Source organism: Peromyscus leucopus, chromosome 15, assembly GCF_004664715.2.
Source record: "Peromyscus leucopus breed LL Stock chromosome 15, UCI_PerLeu_2.1, whole genome shotgun sequence".
NCBI classification, from domain to species: Eukaryota; Metazoa; Chordata; class Mammalia; order Rodentia; family Cricetidae; genus Peromyscus; species Peromyscus leucopus.
In genome coordinates, this window is record NC_051076.1 from 68,615,169 (window position 1) to 68,631,611 (window position 16,443).

Consider the following 16,443-nt stretch of genomic DNA (forward strand, 5'->3'; position numbering starts at 1 on the left):
AAATGAATGCCTGGCTTCTAGAATCCTGGACTGGGGAAAGCACCTAGGTGGTGTTGTGGAGAGAAGGCCCGAGGGTGAAGAAAAGCCCAGTGGCTGGACTTGGCCTCCTGCCCATGGCCGGAGCTCAGGCTTCTAGCCCTAGAGCAGCACAAATGTCACATCACTACAGGTGTCACCCCAGTCCCACTGGTCAGAAGTTCTGGGAAGGGGCCCAACAGTGTGCTTGCCAGTCTCTTCGGGTGATGCTCACTCGGAACCGCAAGGCATGAGAAGGCTAGGAGAGACCTCCACACCCCATCTGCCTGCCCCAGGACCAGGTGAGGGTTTCTCTGACAGTGATGGAACCAGATAAACATGGAAGATGTAGAAGATGCATGTGTGACTGCGTCTTCCTATTCATCCCCTTCCAGGCCTCTTCCAGGGAGACATACGTGTAATGCTTTCAGTGTCCAACGTCCTTAGACAAACCAGAGAGAGCTCCCTGCTGGCCAGAACAAGCTAGAGGATTTAATCCATCTAATCTATCCTGTAGTCGGCATCTTGTTTTACCTTAATCAAGACCCCACCTACCCACTTCCCCACAGCGGATGAAGGAGGTATAATGCTAGCAGAAACCCTTGCCCTGGGACAGACCTTCCATCCTTATGAGGGTGGGAGTATTTTAGTATACCCATTTTTTCTCTTCCTATTTACTTATGTTGCTGCGAAAGGAACCTCAGGCCTTGTACATGCTAGACAAAGCTCTTCGCCTCCCTCCTCCTCCTCTCCTTCCTCTTGTCCCCCTCCCCCTTTTCTCCCCCTCCCCTGTTTCTTCCTCTCCTCATCCTTCTTCCCATCCCCCTCCTCCCTCCTCTTTCGGTGATCGCAGGGTGTCACTTTATACCAGGGCGCTCTGGAACTCACCATGTAACCCAGACTGACCTCCAACTCGAGGCAAGCCCTCTGCCTCAGCCCTTCAAATGCTGGGATTACAGGAATCTGCCGCCACATTGGTATAATATTTGCTGATAGTCCCTGAGGGGATCAGGAGACAAGGACGCTGTCAGCCCTCCTTAAAGGGTAAACTAAGGCAAGTGACAGCCCCCCAGAAGGTTCTGGCCCACTCACACGTCACAAAAGCCCCCCAAGAGCCCAGCAATCACCCATTGTCTCACTTATTAACCAAGGCTCAGCGACGTTAAACTAGCAGTCCAAGGTCACACCGTGAGTGTAGAAGCCAAAACACTGGCGGGATCCTCCACCTTTTGCCCCCAGGTGCTCCCTTCGGGACACGCGGCCCTTCGAGCTTGGACTGGAACCAAATATCCCAGCCCTCGAAGAATCTGCACCCAGGCGAGGATCGCGCGAGCGGGGTCACCGGGTACCCACTCTCTGGAACCCAGGACGCTGAGTCAGCGTAACCCGAACCGCCTGTTGAGCGAAGCCCCCGCCCCCTGACTTGCGCCCCGCCCCGGGAGAGGGCCAGCCCCGCGGTCGAGCGCAGCCGGAGTGCGACTGCTAGGCCAGGCAACAGCGGCTGCCCCGGGCGCAGCATGACGGCCATCGGCGCGCAGGTAGCCTCAGGGGCCCGCGGGGAGCAGAGCCGGGGTACGGCCTACCATGGGGGAGGACTGGGGACCCTCCGTGGCTGAAGCCCAGGGTCAGGGTGACAACTCCCCAAGGTGCCCAGTTCTTGCTGGGAAACCCCCTCTCCCCCCCGGAAGGTTTCTCTGAGAGCGATCTAGGGGTACCTGCTTCCCCAGCGAAGCTCGCTCTCTGCGGTTTTCTCGGCCCCTGAGAGCGCCAGGGGCCACCAACCTTTCCTGCGAGGTCACCAGTGAGTGACCTGTCGGTTAGGCTTTTCGCAGGGGGTCGTTGGGAATTTTTTAAAAACCGGGCATCTGGAGTGGAGGACTGACAGGATGGACTTGCAAAATGCTAGGCTTGGTTTATGTAACGGTGGACTAGTTGCTTGCAAAGCCAGAACTTTCTGGGAGCCAAGACTGCAAATATCATCTTCCCCTAAATCGGTTTGGGGAGCTAGGTAGAACTGAGGTGGGAGTGTACTCATTGGGGACCCGACAGCCCAGGAAAAAGGCTCCTGAGACAGGAGCCTCCGCTTCCCTAAGATCTGGCTTCTTTTGGAGCGGTGCTGAGTGTTTGTGTTGGCTGAGAATCTCCACATTCCTACCCCCTTCAAAGGGCAGTCGGGAAGTGTCCACTACCCTGCGGGCTAGCTTCCTGCTCACCCAGGCATCCCGGTGGCTGGCTGTTCTCCAGGCTGTCCACTGTCTGGTCTTGTCTTGAGGAGCACAGAGGTCAGTTGACTCTTGCCTTCAGATGCTCAGGCCCCATGACACTGATAATGTTAGGTCGTGTCCCACCCATGAATCGTCATTATTATTTTTATCATTATTGATACTGCTTGACACAGACAGGATCTTGCTTTGTTGCTCAGGATGATTTCAGACTCCAGGGCTCAATTCATCCATCTTCCTCAGCCTCCTGAGTAGCTGGCATTATAGGCATAGGCCACCTCTACAGCTCTACCCATTTTACAGAGAGATAACTGAGGCTCAAAAGTGACCTGCCCACAGTGGGTAGCCAAGTGACAGAATGTAGACAAATTCAAGTCTTCCTACCTCCAAACCTCACTTACCCCTTTGGTGAAAAGAAACCGGCCCTGCACAGGCCACCCCAAACCCTTTAAGCAGAACTCGGTTGCTGGGGTGTGACAGGGACTTTGATTTGGTGGCTTCTTTTTCTTTATTCCTGGGCATTTTCCAGACCATCTCCAGGGAGGGGCCTTGGGAGGGAAGCATACGAAGAAGAGAAGATGAGACCAGGTGTGGAGCACCCCAAAACAGGTGTGGGGCACCCCAAAACAGATGTGGAGCACCTCGAAATAGGTGTGGGCACCCCAGAACAGGTGTGGACACCCCAGAACAGGTGTGGACACCCCAAAACAGATGTGGAGCACCTTGAAATAGGTGTGGGCACCCCAAGGAGATGCTTAGAAACCAGTGTGGATGTGGGAGGAGCTAGGCTAAGAGGTACAAAAACCATAGCTAGGAGCCCCTTTCCAGGGGAGGAGGAGGAGAAAGGAAGAGGAGAGGGAGGAGGGGAGGGGAGGATGGGGAGAAACAAGGAGAGGAAGAGTAGAAGCCTATGGGGAAGAGGGGAGAGACAAGGAAAAGAAGCGATGGAGGGGGAGGAGAGGGAGGAGGATGGGAAAGAAGGTGGAGGAGGGAGGAGGAGGAAGGGGAGAGAAATAGCGAGGGAGAGACAGGGAGTGGGCGGCAGAGGAGAGGCAGAGGCTGTAAGAGGAGGGAGGGTGGGAAAAGAAGAGAAAGGAAAGGAGGGGAGAGAGGAGGGAGGGCGGGAGAGGAGGAGGGAGGGGAGGAGGGAGGAGGAGGACCGCCCAGGCGCATTTGCGCAAGGCTCAGCTGTGCGGTGGTGAGGAAGATGAGCTACACCAATGTCCGTGCGGGACACAGAGCTCCCTTGTCCCTACTCTGAGGAGAACTTGGCCAATGACCTCATCCCCATAGCAACCTTAGCACTTAGGTACTATTATCACCTTCAGTGGAGAGGAGGTGAAGGGGGAGTAAGACCTGTTAGTGCAGGTCTTCACTCCCTGCTCCTTGGGAGGCTGGGGCAGGAAGATCGCAGGTTCAAGGCCAGCCTGGACTAAAGTGAGTATAAGGCAACTTAGTCAGACTCTGTCTCAGAACAAAAGACTAAAACGTGTGCTGCAGGAGTAGAGCCCTTGCCTAGCACGCGCAAGGGTCTGTGCCCAGCGGCAAGAGTGGGCACAAGGCCTGGATGAAGCAAGTGCAGGTGGAGCTGAAGGGAACAGCTAGGCTGGCCCCTCAGCTGGCTACAGAAATGGCAGTGTGTTAGGAGAGGTATGCTGGGATGGGAACCCGACCCAGGCCTGGGCAGAGAACCCAGGCATTGCGGAGTGGTGGAGACAGGAATGTGAGGAATGAGTGTGAATCCAGCATGCATACTTGAGGGGCTGTTGGTCTTGGGGAGCAGAGGATGATATGACATGGCATTGGGGTTGGCCTCCGTAGCCAACAACAGGTCAGCTGGGACACAGGGTCAAAGAGGGAATAAAGACCAGTGTTGTTATCATCGGAGGAGGTCCAGGCCCTGACAGAAGGAATGGCCTGAAGGTGCAAGGAACGGAGGAGAAGCTGATGGCGAGGGGCCGGCTGCCCACTTCCTCTTTCCCAGCCCTTCCACTGAGATGCTACCACTCAGCTGCAGGTCCCTACACACACACACACACACACACACACACACACACACACACACACACACTCATCCCCCCCTGCCCCACCTCCAGGAGAGGATTCTCGCACCCCCGGGGTCACCAGAAGTTGTTGGAGGTGCCAGCAGTGTGGGGTGAGGTACACAGTGGTTCCAGATGAAGGCTAAAGTGTGCACAACCCTTGCTGGTGTTAATGACCACTCTCAAGAATCAGGAGCCACCTGTGGCCACACATTTTGTATGTGGGGACTAGGGGGACCCGGCAACCTGAAGTTCCCTTCCTCCTCCGGCTCTGTCTACCTTGTTTTTTGAGGCAGGGTCTTGCACCGGCCTAGAACTCATCGACGGGGCCAAGCTGGAAGACCAGCAATTCCCAGTGACCGGCGGGTCTCCCCAGTGCTGAGGTTGCTGGCATCCACTCGCTTGCTCGCTTGCTCTCAACATGGGTTCTAGGGATGGAATTCATCTTTGTGCTTGCAAGGCAGGCATTTTTCTGACCACCCCAATGATGTGGCCTGGAATTCACCAAGTAGGGAAGACTGGCTGGCCAGTGAGCCCCAGTGGGCCACCCATCTCTCCCTCCCCAGTGCTGGGATTATAAGTATGCCCCAACATACCCAGCTTTTTTTTCGTGAGTTCTGGGGATCGAACACAGGTCCTCACGCTTGCGAGTACTTTACAGACCGAGCTTCCCAGTCCCACACATCTCTATCCACATGAGCCTTTAATCCTTGCGGTTCTACTGGTGATCAGAGAGTTTAAACGAAGCCTGCTTCAAGTCAACAGAAGGAAAGGTGACACCAGATCTCTGTCACCTCTGTCTGATCCCAGTGTGGCGGCGTCTTAAGGCCTGAAGATTAAAGTCCAGTCTGGGCCTGGGACAGGCGGGGCTGAGGAAGGGACTGGATGTGCCTGTTTCCCAGACAGCGTGAGGCCCAGGGTCAAAAGGTGTCTGAGCTGGCCTGCGTGTCTTGTGACCCGGTCTCTGCATCTGTGGCTGCCCCATCCTGTGACCGTATTAGTCTCTAGGGATTTCACAACCTTGCCAGGTGCTTTCCTGCAGGGATCGCCAGCTTCACTGGGCAGATGAGAAAACAAGGGGGCGGCCTGGAGATGTGGCTTACTTAGCAGGCGTGGAGCCCTGGCTTCAAACCCTAGCACCAGATGAACCAATGTGGTGACGCTCGCCCGTCGACCCAGGGAGGAGGGTTAGAAGTTCAGCGTCAGCCTTGGCTGTACAGGGAATCAAGGCCAAGCTCTGATGTATAAAACTCTGGCTCCAAGTAAAGGGAGAGAAGTGAACCGAGAGAGAGAGAGAGAGAGAGAGAGAGAGAGAGAGAGAGAGAGAGAGAGAGAGAGAGAGAGAGAGAGAGAGAGAGAGAGAGAAGAGAGAGAGAGAGAGAAAAGAGAAGAGAGAGAGAGAGAGAGAGAGAGAGAGAGAGAGAGAAGAGCATGCGAGTACATTCGTGTGAGACAGGTCTCACTGAATCTGAAGCTCACTCATCAAGTTAACCTGGCTGGTGAACGAGCTCTAGGGATCCGCCTATCTACCCCCCAGCCCCAGCCCCACCCAGCCCTGGAGTTACAAATATGGCTCACTACCACACCTGACTTTTTATGTGGGTGCTGGGGACCTGAACTCGGGTCCTCGTGCTTGCCGGGCAGGCACTTTAATGGCTCCCATCTCCCAGCCCTAGCAGACAGCCTCCTCAGGGCTGTGCCTACAGTCTCCCGGGACCCAGGCTCAGTGTCACGTCTTTCTTAGCGAGGCACGGCTCACACTTGCCTTTGGAAATCTTATTCACAGCCGACACACAGTGCTCCCCACGGTCTCCTTTTCCTCACTCCCTTATGTCCCAGCACCAACCATTCTGTGCTATCTGTTTTTCCTGCCTCCCAAACAGTGATGTAACCTGCTTCTGTGCATCCTATAAATGAGTCATTTAGCTTATGCCTGGGCAGGAGGCTCAGTCTATAAGGAACTTCAAGCACACTTGACCAATGCCCCAGTGTTCTTCCTCGAGTACCCACCAAGTACACAGACCTAACAGCATGCCAGGTACCGCAAATACAGCAGTCTCTTGACATGTCGCCTTGCCCTCTAGGGGGACACAGGGTCGGGGTAGGACAGTTATTCCAAAACACCATCAGAATGGAGCGGAGAGCAAAACAGGGCACTTGGTGGAGAAGAGCAGTAGAGGACCCAGTGGCCTGGCTGCCTGGGCGGGAGAGGCCTCTCCGGAGAGAATGAGAAGGATAAGGAAGGTGTCATTCTTGGGGGTGAGAGAGTGGACCAGGAGCTGTCAAAGAGGGAGCCAAGAGGTCTGAAAGAGGGATTTCCCAGGCCTGGAACTGTATTAATCAGCTGCCATGGTGTGGGTGGGTGTGGGTGTGGGTGTGGTGCGCGCACACATACACACACGTGGAGACTAGAGGCCAACTTCAGCTGTTATTATTCAGGCGCCATTTCCTCTCTCTCTCTCTCTCTCTCTCTCTCTCTCTCTCTCTCTCTCTTTCTCTGTGTGTGTGTGTGTGTGTCTGTCTGTCTGTCTGTCTCTTCCTCCCTCTGTGTGTCTGTCTGTCTGTCTGTCTCTCTCTGTGTGTGTGTGTCTGTCTGTCTGTCTCTCTCTGTGTGTGTCTGTCTGTCTGTCTGTCTCTCCCTCCCTCTGTGTGTCTGTCTGTCTGTCAGTCTGTCTCTCCCTCCTCCCCCCCTCTCTGTCTCTCTCTCTCTGAGACAGGGTCTCTCGATGGCTCACCAAGCAGGCCAGGCTGGCTGGCCCGCAAGCCCCGGGATCCGCCTGTCTCCGCCTCCAGCATTGGGATTGCATGCACGCAGGCACGCACGCAGGCACGCACACACTTACCATCGCGCTTGTCTTTTGTAAATGTGGGTTCTGGGGAATCCAACTGTGGTCCTTACGCTTACAAAGCAAACACTTTACCAACAAGGCCATCTTCCCAGCTCCGATTTGGGCTTTTCGCCCTGGGTAGAGATGCTGAGAGGAAGAACAGTGAGGGATTAGTTTGCAGTTGGTAAACACCTGGCGGGCTCTGGCAGAGGAGGGGGACAGGCAGAAAAAGGAAGGCCCCCAGTGGAGGTGGGTCTACCATGGGAAGCGGGGGTGTCAATTCATGGTTTCCCATGATATCAGAGCAGAGAACAGGGCTGGAGGAAGAGGGATTGAGTGCTGGGAGTTGTCTTCCCTGGTGTCACAGGCCCTTGCCAACTCACTAATTCCTGTGGTGTCTTCCAGACCCAGAGGCTGTTGGGCCCTAAGAGGCCCCACCGGTCCTTCTTTGAGTCCTTCATCCGGACACTCATCATCGTGTGCGCTGCCCTGGCTGTGGTACTCTCTTCGGTCTCCATCTGCGATGGCCACTGGCTCCTGGTAGAGGACCGCCTCTTTGGGCTGTGGTACTTCTGCACCATCAGCAACCACAGTGGACCACACTGCCTGAGAGACCTGAGCCAGGCTCACGTGCCCGGGCTGGCTGTGGGCATGGGCCTAGCGCGCAGCGTGGCTGCCATGGCCGTGGTGGCTGCCATCTTTGGCTTGGAGCTGCTCATAGTATCCCAGGTATGTGAGGATGTCCGCTCACGGCGCAAGTGGGCCATCGGTTCTTACCTCCTCCTGGTCGCCTTCGTCCTCTCCTCTGTGGGCCTCCTCATCTTCATGATCCTCCTCAAGAATCAGATCACCCTCATGGGCTTCACCCTGATGTTTTGGTGTGAGTTCACTGCCTCCTTCCTCTTCTTCCTCAACGCCACCAGCGGCCTTCACATCAACAGCCTCACTCAGCCCTGGGACCAGCTAAGGAAAGTCTAAGGCTCCTCCTGGGGGCCCTGGCTTCTCGAAGGAAGTGTGGTCATGACGGGACCTCTGGCTGGGAGTGAGGGGGACAATGACCTTGAAGCTGCCTCTTAGACACTAAGCTCTAGAAATGGCCCTTGGGGATCTCTTCAACTGCCCTCCAGGCCAGAGGCCAGAGGAGCGCCTCAGAACCACAGCACAGCGAGTTGTAGAGGTTAGCCAAGCTATTAAGATGTCAATTCTAAAATAAGAATATTCTAAAACTTCTGCCTTGGGTGTTTTCTTCCCTGGACTGGAATAGACTGTGAAAAACACCAGCAGTCGGCTCCAGGCAGGCTGCCCAGCTAAGTAGGGTTCACACCTGTTTCATTGATCGCACTAGGATGTGGGCTGGAGGGGCCCTGGGATACTTTTTTAATTTTTCTTGTGTGTATGTGTGTGCTGTGTGTGTGTGTGTGTACATGTCTTCACACGTGTATGAGTTCATGTATGTGTAGATGTCCATGCAAGTGTGTGCATGTGGAGATGTGAGGTTGATGTCTGGACTCATCCTCAATTGCTCTTCTACCTGATTCATGGAGGCAGGGTCTCTCAGTCAAACCCAGAGCTCGCCTGTAAGGCTAGTCTCACTAACCAGCTTGCTCTGGAGATGTGCTGTCTCTGCCTCCCAGGCTGGAATTACAGGTGAGCCACCACACCATCCAACACTATGTGGGTTCTAGAGAGCCCAACTCTGGTTTTCTTGCTCACACAACAAGTACTTTAACCACTGAGCCATCTCCCAGCCCAGCCCTTAGGACTCTTGAGGTTTCTAAGAATGGCTCAGTCCTCCACCTCAGGGACCAGTCAGTGGCTAGGACCTCCCTCAGCTCTAGGGGGCTTTGCATACATTTCCCTGGTTTAGCAGGATTCCCCCAGAAAGCCTTTTGAATAGTAGGTTTTCGATCTGTTGACTTAAAGTCCTCCCCTGTTCCTTGTGTGCACCCACAAGCTCCGGAACACCCCAGTTTCTAGAGGCTGGACCCACAAGCTCCGGAACACCCCAGTTTCTAGAGGCTGGACCCACAAGCTCCGGAACACCCCAGTTTCTAGAGGCTGGACCCACAAGCTCCGGAACACCCCAGTTTCTAGAGGCTAGCTGTCCTCCTCCTGGGCTTAGTTTGAAGTCTTCCCTGAGCAACGTCCCTGCAAGAGTGCTCAGGTGATTTCCAGCATAGTCTTCCCTGAGGCCAGTTTAGACGCGGGACTGTTTGTGAAACTGTCATTTGTAAGGGTCAGGTGACCTCAGCGTCCGTTTCTGATCCTGGAACACATTTCAAAGAGCACATGCTTGCCCTGCTGAACTCCACAGTGGATGAGGGAACAAACAGATGTTGAGTAATCATTAACAGCTTGCAGGGGATAGGTGGAGGTGGAAGGGGTCAAGAACCAGCGGAGATTTCCACACTCACTGGAAGAACTGCTCTCTCACGCACGTGTGCGTGTGTGCTCTCTCTCCCTCTCTGTGTGTGCACGTATGTGCATGTGTGTGCAGGTGCATGTGTGTGCAGGTGCATGCGTGTGCAGGTGCATGTGTGTGTAGGTGCAGGTGTGTGTAGGTGCAGGTGTGTGCAGGTGCAGGTGTGTGCAGGTGCAAGTGTGTGCAGGTGCATGTGTGTGCAGGTGCATGTGTGTGCAGGTGCATATGTTAGCAGGTGCAAGTGTGTACAAGTGCATGTGTGAACACCAGTGTATGGAGGCCAGAGGACAACCTTGGCTGTGTTGTTTCTCAGATGCTATCCACTTTTTTTTTTTTAATCTTTGTGTGCGGATGTGGGCATGCACACACCATGGCACACAGGTGGATTTGAGAGGTCAATATTCCCTATTGCCCTTCACCTTCCATGTTGTTCCCGAAAGGGTCTTTTTATTGTTCTTAGCTGCATATGCCAGGCTAGCCAGCCTGTAAGCTCCCAGGGGTTTCCTGCCTCTCTTTTCACCCTACAAGCACTGGGATTGCAGATGTGATCACTACAGTACCCAGCTTTATGTGGGTGCTGGGAACCCCATCTCAGGTGGTCAGGTTAGTGCAGCAAGCGTTTCTACCCACTGAGGCACCCCCAGCCCCATTTTGTGTTTCAAGATAGTCTCTCTCTGGTCTGGAATTTTCTGGGTGGCCTAGGTTGGCTGGCCAGTGAGCTCCAGAGACCTCTGGGTCTCATCTCACCAGAGCCGGGATTACAGCTTTTTTTTACACTGCTTCTGAGGATTGAACTCAGGTCCTTGTGCCTGAAAGGCAGTTGATGAAGCCGCTGAGCCATCTCCTCAGCTCCATTCCCAATTCTTCACCTCCCAGGAACAGGTGAAGTGTTTTGTGTTCTCTAAGGTCCTTTCTCCTCCAGCCACTGTGTGTGCATTCTTAGACTTTGCCCTGATCTTGGGTCCCTTGCAGGGCTAGATGAATACACCTGTGATGATTTTTTTTTCTGGTGCTGGGGACCAAACCCAGGGCCTTCTAGACACTAATCAAATACTTCACCACTGAGGGCTCATTTTATTTTTATTTTTATTTTTTTTTCGAGACAGGGTTTCTCTGTGTAGCTTTGCGCCTTTCCTGGAGCTCACTTGGTAGCCCAGGCTGGCCTCGAACTCACAGAGATCCGCCTGGCTCTGCCTCCCGAGTGCTGGGATTAAAGGCGTGCGCCACCACCGCCCGGCTAGGGCTCATTTTATTTTGAGACAACATGTTGCCCAGGCTGGTCTCTCCTTTGTGGGTTCAAGTGATCCTTCTGCCCCAGCCTCCCCATTTGATTTTGTGTATGTATGCATACGTATTCACGTGTGAACACAAATGTGTGTGAGGGTACACAGGCATGTGAAACTCAGATGCTACCCACTCCGACTGAGCCAGATTGCCATTTCCACCTGAGGAGTTCACGGGAGCTGTCTGGTTTTACCAAAAGCAGAGTTCATCGACCACCCATGCTGGGTCTCAGCCTGGGAAAGGGGTCCTACAGCAGCCTTCGAGATGCAAATGGGAGGCCCTATCTCCATTTCTGTTTCGGTCTCCCTGTTAAGTTTTGTTTCGGAAGGAGGTTCAAACATTTCGTCCTCTTTCACGCTCTTACGGAGTCAAGGAGGGCAAATACGCAGGCATGGAGAGCCAGGATTATGAGAGCTTAGAGTGCAGGGAGACGGGCCTTTGTCCTTCCCTGTTGGAGAGGCAGGAAACCAACACCTGCCTTGAAGCTCAGATGTTTAAAGTAAAAAGCTATGCACCAGGGCTCCACGGAGATGGAGCTCAGCGGATACAGCGCTTCCCTATTGTGCCTGAAGTCAGGAGTCTGATTCCCAGGACCACATAGACCAGGCTTGGCGGTGCACACCTGTAATCCTAGCACTTGGAAAGTGAAGGTAAGAGGATCAAGAGTTCAAGGCCATCTTCAGCTACCTAGGGAATAGCAGACCAGCCTGGGCTACAGGAGACACTGTCTCAAAATAACAACAAGAATTCCAGATGGTTCCCAAGTAGCTTGGGCAAGTCTTGGGCCTCCGAGGAGCTGTCTCCCATCCACAGAGAGCATGGCTTAAGTTCCTGATGTGCCTGCTTTCCATGGAGCCCTCCATGCCACATCAGGGACAACGAAAGGGGCTTCAGGTGCCCCGCGACTTCGTCAGCTTAATTTAGCTGCTGTCCTCAATGCTCTGAGAGCTTTAGGGCAGATGAGTTGCTGTAGGGGACAGACAAGAGCTGTCTAAGGCCAAGAGTCTTGATTTCTCATATTTTCTGAGCTTCTAAGCTTGTCCTTAAAAGGGAGCTGGTATTTGAAGGCAGGGGAGCTCCCTGCTCCTGCAGAGAGAAGTTGGGGAGCAGTCTAGAACACACCCCCTCCCCACGTGGTAAAAGATGGATACACACAGACTAGGGTTTTCTGTTTCTGGATGTCATTTATTCGCCTGCCTCTTCTGGAGCCCCTGACTTGCTCTCTCAGAAGAACAAGAAAGACCAAACCACAGGCCTGTTTCCTGCCCCATCCGTGGTGACCAAGTCTTGCTTAGCTCTGAAGAAGCTCAGACCCGGAGGAAGGCCTTTCAGCCACCGGAACACAAAACGGCTGTTAGGGAGAGAGCCGTCCTACCGAACGTCCAGCTTTGTCCAGGGCCAGCCTTGCCGCAGCCTCAGAGGACACTGGCCCTGGGAGTGCTCCGGCTCTGCTCCGAGGTGCTGGCCTTGGTGCTGTGGGTGGGACCACTGGCGGCGTGGCTGAAGGAGCTGCTGAGGGCCACGGGGCGCAGCGGGAACCCTTGCAGGTACCACTGGCGCCATCTCTTCTGAACTTCCAGCTGCACCTGCCCGAGACCGGCCGTCAGCTGCAGCAGTCGCTTGAGAGGGAAGGACGGGCCTGTGCCTAGAACCTGACTCACTGATCAGTCCCGGTGCTCCTGTTCTCACGGCCCTGCTGTGTCCCCTCACCTATAGATCTCTGACTGACCATTTCCTACCCCATGTATAGAAGGTACAGAGAGCCCTCTTCTGCCCTGGGGCACTTGTACGGGCTATCTTCAATTTTTTAAATTATTTTTTTACTTTATTATTTATTTATCTGTTTATTTATAGAGACAGGTGTGAACACACATGCATGCCATGGCATTCTTGTGAAGGTCAGGGGACAACTTGACCTCCCTTTCCACATCAGTTCTGGGGATCCAGGTCAGGCTGTCAGACTTAGGGACAGCCCCATTCACCTGCAGAGGCATCCTGCTGGGCTGTACCTGCCTTGGGCTAACACTGTGTTCCTCAGAAAAGGTGTGAGATTTGTCCCATAAACTGCAGAATCGAGTGTCCAAACCTGCATGCTCGCTCCCATAACCGCCTCTCTCTATCCGGGATCCGAGGGTCGGCTCTGTGGGCATTTCCTCTATGGTTCCCAAGAGAACACTCGGACCTCTGAATTCAGGTTTGATGTTTGATTTTGGGGAAACATCTAAGGTCACATTCCCATTCAAGTGTGTGAACCAGACGGATTGGCCAACAGCCACAGAGACACTTGGCTGTGCGCAGTACCTGTTTAACCAGGGTCAATGACTGGAACTTCATATCCTGAAACCTTAGTCTCTGTGCAAGGCCGGGCCAGTTCCAAGTGACCCACTTCACTCAGGGGAAGACTGAGCTCCAGGCGGGAAGTGACCCGGGTCACCCACAGAGTCAGATGCAGAGCTGTCAGGAACTTGGGTTCTGAGTGGGGCCTGGGGTCCCCTGGGTTTGCTGAGCTTGCCCACGGATAAGAAGCACCCAGAGAGTTTGGTAAGGAACACTTAAGAGGCCCAGCCCAGCCCCACAGAATCTATTTCTGCTGGCTCTTTCCTGGGGACATTGCCCGAGATGTGACTTAGCATACTCCTAGGTGACTCTGCCAGGCACTGCCCCAGCACCCTTCCCAACCCCCTTTCACTGCTCTCTCCAGGGAGCTCCTGCCTTGGAATCCCACGGTTCCCCAGGACACTCACCTCGCCATTGAGGAAGCAGTAAAGGATGGCTACCACCAGCCCCTGCCAGAAGGAACTGTGTTAGTTCATGGGTGGTAGACTTAGCTGATGATCCCTCCCACCTGCTCCTGCCCTTGTCCTTGAGTGAGCACACAGACACAGACACAGACACACACACACACACACACACACACACACACACACACACTCATGTACGCATGTGCACACACGCACAGACACACACAGACACATACTCATGTACACATGTGCACACACGCATACCTCTCCCTCTCTTTCGTGGTCTTTTAGCCTGGGGGGATTCCCTACCTTGGGGCCCACAGTACACTGATGTGACATCCTTGCTCAACACAGACAGGAGTCACTTGTATCTATTGACCCTGAGGCCTAGCATATGGCCTCCCAACTCCCGTGTCAGTGGTGATAAGGGAAGAGCTGCTGACTTGGACCCTGACTAATGAATGGGATGGTTCGGGTCTCTGGAATTGATAGAGAGGCCCATTCAGGACAGCAGAGGCAGGAGGCCCCAGAAGTATCACCCCAGCCCATTGTGAGGGGCAGGGTCATCCCAGTGGGAGATCCTGGGCTCACAAGGAAGATGACCAATTCCTGCTGAAGAACAGATGTGTGGTCAGAGTAAAGTATGTCCGAGTGCAGGTCTAACAAGTGGAGCAGCCCTGGGGTCCAGGCTGTGTCTCCGGATGTGGAGGGTAGAGTTTGTCTGGATCTCTCAGAGCTTCTATTTTCCCAATGGCATTCCCCGGGTCCCAGCATGCATCCGGCCCGGGTTAGGGATGTCAGTTTGCAATGTCTGCAGAGCCACAGGTGATGTGTGATGATTGCTACTGTCAAGTTGACGGAGGCTAGAATCACCTAGGAGGAGAACCTCTGAGCAGGCCTGTGAGGGCTTTTCTAGATTCATCAAGGTAGGAAGTCTCTCCCCAAGTGTGGGAGGCACTACTCTGTGCAATGGAGAGAAAGTCAGCTGAGCACCACAGCGCCACCCGCTGCCTCAGGCCCTGCTGTCAAGATTTCTCCACCCTCGTGGGCTGTACCCTAGAACTCTGAGGCAAATTAAAGCTCCCTCCTTTCCCTACACGGCTCCTGTCAGGGTGTTTTATCAGAGCAACGGGAAAGTGACTAATCCACAGAGACCCGCTTCCTCCCTCTCTCAGAGCCTGCCTTACCATCCCGCCTTCTTCACAGGCCCGCCCTCTGTCTCCCTGATAATCTTCCTCCCCCAGGGCCTTCCATACACAGCTTAAAACTTTAGCTGGCCTGGCCTCTCTTCTCTAGCCTTTAGCTACTTACCACATTGAAGGACCCCAAAGGGCAATGGACCTACCCCTCCATGGTGGGCTTAATATCTACAAGTGCTCAGGAATACTGGCTTTGTGAGGTATGTGTGTGTACGTGTGTGTGCATGTGTGTTTGTGTACACTTATGTGTAAGTACACATGTGCTGACTGATGAAGGCCTGAAGTCAACCAGTCCACGACCGGTCATTATCCTCAATCAGGTCTCTGCAAGCTTTTTAAAGACAGGTTTCCTATAACTCTTAATGGCTTCATGAGCTCCCGGGATCCACCTTTCTCGGGCCCCTCAGTACTTGGGTTACTGGCACCCCCACCCAGCTTTTTACATGTGTGTCAGGGATTACATGTGTGTCAGGGATTACATGTGTGTCACGGGTTCTAACCCAGGCCTTCAGGCTTTTGCAGTAAACACTTTGCCCACTGAGGAATCTCCCCAGGCTGTTTCTGAAGGGGGCAGGACTTGAACCCAAGGCCCATGCATGCTAAGCACATGTTCTACCATGGAGATATGAAGCCAGAACAATCTGGTGAGTTGTTGTTGTTGTAGATGTATACATTTTTTCTTAGAGATTTGTTATTATTTCTATGCAGTTATGTATGTTTGTGTGCATGTGTGTAGGCTGTATGTGTTCAGGCATCTGTGGGAGCCAGAAGAGAGCATCAGAGTCCCCAGAACTAGTTACAGGAGACTGTGAGCCACTTGATAAGGATGCTGGGAATCAAACTCGAGTCCTCTGCAAGAGCAATAAGAATTCTCCATCCCTCCAGCCCATTGCCTCCCACTCCCCATCTCTTTTCTTTTAGGAGACAGGATCTTGCTACATTCTCTGGGATGGTTGGTAGATGCAGGCTCATTCTGTTATTCGCTTTGGTACATGGAAGAAACTTTGATATGTTTATGTATGAATGCACATACATACAGATGGGTACATATACATATTTCATTTAAAGTATGTGTACACATAGGAACATACACACACTGTTTTGGGAACAGAATCTCACAAGCCGCTGGCTGGCTTGTGACTTGCAGTATAGCCCAGGCTGGCCTAGAGTGTGACTCTGTCTTCCTGCCTGTGCCTCCCCAAGGCTGGGGGTATAAAGAGCCCAGATATTTATACATTTTTAACGACCTTCTCATTTATAAGCAAGTCCATGGGACATGAGGAAAGCATTCCTGTTTTTGTTTTTTGTTTTTTTTTTGTTTGTTTTTTAATCTTATCTTCCCAGTTCTGGGAACAGGAAGTCCCTATCTACATGTAGAGCCGTTCTGGAGACCCCAAGCTCTCTGAACACTCACTACCCACTTTGGTGGTCCAGCCAAGTACTTCCAAAGCCTGGACCTCAGATCCCCTGACAGGATGGGTCATGGTGAACCCACTGTTACATGTGCAGTAGGAACAAGGTGCTGGCAGAGGCTCTGGTCAGGGAAGCTTCTCAGAGAAGGGTATGAGGGACAGCCTGGGGCTGGGTTTGAAATAGGAGAGAGGTCAAGACCTGGGTCCCCAGTGAAGAGTCTTCCCTGGAACCCAGAGCTCTGCCTACCGGGAGCAGAATCCAAGGGATGAAGGAAGAG

At 53.5% G+C, this 16,443-nt stretch overlaps 2 protein-coding genes across 2 annotated transcripts in view; one reads left to right on the plus strand and one right to left on the minus strand.

The window, feature by feature from the left end:
• The first annotated feature begins 1,199 nt into the window (after nucleotides 1–1,199).
• On the plus strand, nucleotides 1,200–8,337 carry Tmem37 (transmembrane protein 37). Its single transcript, XM_028893945.2, has 2 exons — nucleotides 1,200–1,553; nucleotides 7,513–8,337. The coding sequence occupies exons 1-2, from the start codon at nucleotides 1,533–1,535 to the stop codon at nucleotides 8,083–8,085; spliced, it is 594 nt and encodes a 197-aa protein (XP_028749778.1). The 5' UTR covers nucleotides 1,200–1,532; the 3' UTR covers nucleotides 8,086–8,337.
• Nucleotides 8,338–11,977: 3,640 nt separating this feature from the next.
• Nucleotides 11,978–16,443, minus strand: part of Sctr (secretin receptor) — a 52,021-nt gene continuing 47,555 nt past the window's right edge. Inside the window, exons 13-14 of the mRNA XM_037211478.1 lie at nucleotides 13,558–13,599; nucleotides 11,978–12,399 (exon numbers count right to left, since the gene is read on the minus strand). Coding sequence (XP_037067373.1) covers nucleotides 12,229–12,399; nucleotides 13,558–13,599 — 213 coding nt within the window. The 3' untranslated portion in view covers nucleotides 11,978–12,228. The remainder of the gene's footprint in view (nucleotides 12,400–13,557; nucleotides 13,600–16,443) is intronic.

Bases quoted from the DNA above. Each gene is read 5' to 3' on its own strand.
- Tmem37 (XM_028893945.2), top strand. From the start codon at position 1,533: ATGACGGCCATCGGCGCGCAG. The intron at 1,554-7,512 runs GTAGCCTCAGGG...GGTGTCTTCCAG, and splicing joins TGACGGCCATCGGCGCGCAG to ACCCAGAGGCTGTTGGGCCC.